This window comes from Seriola lalandi, unplaced genomic scaffold (genome assembly GCF_002814215.2).
Source record: "Seriola lalandi dorsalis isolate HSWRI2012SDOR001 ecotype SW California unplaced genomic scaffold, Sedor1 jcf7180002054646, whole genome shotgun sequence".
In the NCBI taxonomy this organism is placed as follows: domain Eukaryota; kingdom Metazoa; phylum Chordata; class Actinopteri; order Carangiformes; family Carangidae; genus Seriola; species Seriola lalandi.
The window spans coordinates 43,071-45,590 of NW_019525199.1; the positions used below are offsets into that span (position 1 = coordinate 43,071).

Here is a 2,520-nt window from a genome sequence, read left to right on the forward strand (position 1 = left end):
TAGGAATATCTATAGATACAGTCTAAACTAAAGTCCCGGACCAGGAGCCAGTTTTCTACTGAAGTCTGACTCTTAAGGTTTAATTTCTCCTTAGCTGAAGTTGTTGCACAGAATCTCTTAAAAGGTTTCCTCTGTTAAGGAAAAACGTAAAGTAATTTATAGCAGTTACATATTTTGCGGCGGTATAATTCTCCCGTTTCCATGGAGACTGTTGATTGGCAGCCATTAGGAACACTGTTCTTCATTTATCACCATAAACAAAGGTCACGCTGCAGTTAAGATCAAGTCTGAGGTTCCTTTAGCTTTTTCCTTAGTTTGGTCACTAAGGTTTAACTGACTTTAAGTGATTCCTTAAGTATCAGACTGAGATCAGGAGAAGACCTGAAATACTTCAGTGAACATTTTAAAGAAACTTTAAGGAGAAGACTTAAGGGTGTTTTTATTTTAAGGAAACCTTAACTCAGACTTAAAGAAAATCTTAACTCCAGGTGTTTTGTGCATCTGGCTCCTCTGCTCCTTGATTGAACCTTATTGGTACAAACGACACACTGAACATGGCGGGATGGTCGTCCGGCCTCGTGCCTGTAAAGAAGTTTCTGTTTCTTCTTCTGGACCTTGTTATGTTTTATATTTAATGTTTAATGTCCTTTATGTGTTTGACTGTTTCCACGTTTCCCCTCTTCAAACAGAAAAGACTCAGACTGACAGCAGGGTTAAAAAAAAAAGCAGTATTTATCACGGTCGATACTTCAAACTGATCAGTACCCATGACATTGCACAAATACAAAGGCATGAAAAAAAAACATTAAACATTAAAATAGGTATTGCATCTTCCAAAAGCTAATTTTCCATTCATAAATACTTGTTGTGATTTCAGGTCACTGCAGCTTCTTACAACAGGATCACAAAGTTGTTTTTTCTAAATAGCCAGAGATCGTTTCTAAAAATCAATGAGTGTGATGTGACACCAAAATAACAATCAGCAGACATTCTGTGGTTGTGAGAACCAGGATTATTTTTTTGTACAGTACAATATCGAAGGCCGAGAGTTCTCCAGAGACGATTATTGGTGGAGGAGACTGTGGTCATGTGACCTCTGAGACGCAGACGGTGAGATGGAGACGATGTCCATGATTTTCTCTTCCACGCACCAGATCCTGAAACGGGAAGATGAAGATCAGAGTTTCATCACAGTCTGATGAACAACTACCGTTCATGTTTTTCTAATCGTATGTTCAAAGCATCAGATGGTGAGAGGGTCGTTTTTCACCCTGTGGATACGTGAAGCCTCCAGCTGTGATCTGATGAAGTTACACTCAATTCAATATATTGAATATATTCTCACATCAGCAGAAAATGTTCAAACCCACAATCCTTCATGTTCCTGGATATTCTAGAAATTACACAACGATGGGAAAAAGCTTAAACTTCTGCCTCAAGGTGGGAAAGTCTGGAGCTGCTGGATTATGGCAAAAATCATAATCACAATTATTTTGATCAGGATTATTTAACTCATTTACACTGAAAACACCACACACTTATTGAACTTTAAATAAATAAATCAATAATACATTAAAAAGAGAAATAAATAAAGTAATTTATAATATCTAAAAATAAACAATTAAATAAATAATATCAAAATAAAAATAAATTAGATCAAAATAAGTAAGTGGACTTCCACAATCTTCTGAAAACTATTAAACATATATTCAGTATATAAAAATAAATTTGATCAAAATAAATTAAATCAAATATATTATACTGCTCTACAGCAACATGATGAAAACTCCAACACATATATTCAACTTATTATTCCGCTCGGTAACTGACTATATACTATATACAGCTCTTCTGCGTACGTCGCTAACGTACACAGAAACGTAACCAGGAAGTGGAAGAGGGGATGGTTTTTGTAGGGAATATGTAGAAATATGTTGCGAATCAGAATTCGGCACAATAATCATTTCATCTCGATATCTAGTTTTCATAATGGTTGGAAATAAAAGCTCTACTCGTGTGTTTTGGACGTGGAGGTTTTCAGTTTGAGTGTTTGCAGCACAGTGACATCAGCGGCGTGCAGGGGCCCAAACAATCACTTCACGTCATGAAAAGGTGTTTCAAGCTCTCACTGATCTAATTATAATATGTTACTAAACAGACACTTAAGAACTGCAGTTAATTAATACTTAATTATTTATAATAATTTGATAATTTGATCTTATTCTTAGTGTCTCCCTGGAAACACTTCCTGTTGTGTTGTGTGTATTTGCAGCTCATGTGTTTTCACACTGATTTAGTCACAGTGTGTGTTTATGTGAACGCTCACGTCCGGTCGTACCTGTGTGTTGAGGTGGTGCCCCCCCCCCCCCTGCTCCTAACTGGGGTTGGGTCTCTCTGCAGACTTCTGGATCTGTGAGGAAGAGCAGACGACAGAGGTTACAGCTCTCAGTCTGTGCACAGTGTGAAACCTGATCCTCCAAGACGCCGCCCAGTCAGCTGACTCACTGACCCCGCCCCCCC

The 2,520-nt window shown here is 37.8% G+C and overlaps 1 protein-coding gene across 2 annotated transcripts in view; it reads right to left on the reverse strand.

Annotated features, from left to right (window-relative positions):
• Nucleotides 1–713: 713 nt before the first annotated feature.
• Nucleotides 714–2,520, reverse strand: part of tpst1 (tyrosylprotein sulfotransferase 1) — a 37,776-nt gene continuing 35,969 nt past the window's right edge. For both annotated transcript variants that reach the window (XM_023420496.2, XM_023420497.2), the window contains 2 exons: nt 2,339–2,410; nt 714–1,157 (listed from right to left, as the gene is read on the reverse strand). In XM_023420496.2, the coding sequence (XP_023276264.1) occupies nt 2,375–2,410 (36 nt within the window). In that variant the 3' untranslated portion in view covers nt 714–1,157; nt 2,339–2,374. The remainder of the gene's footprint in view (nt 1,158–2,338; nt 2,411–2,520) is intronic.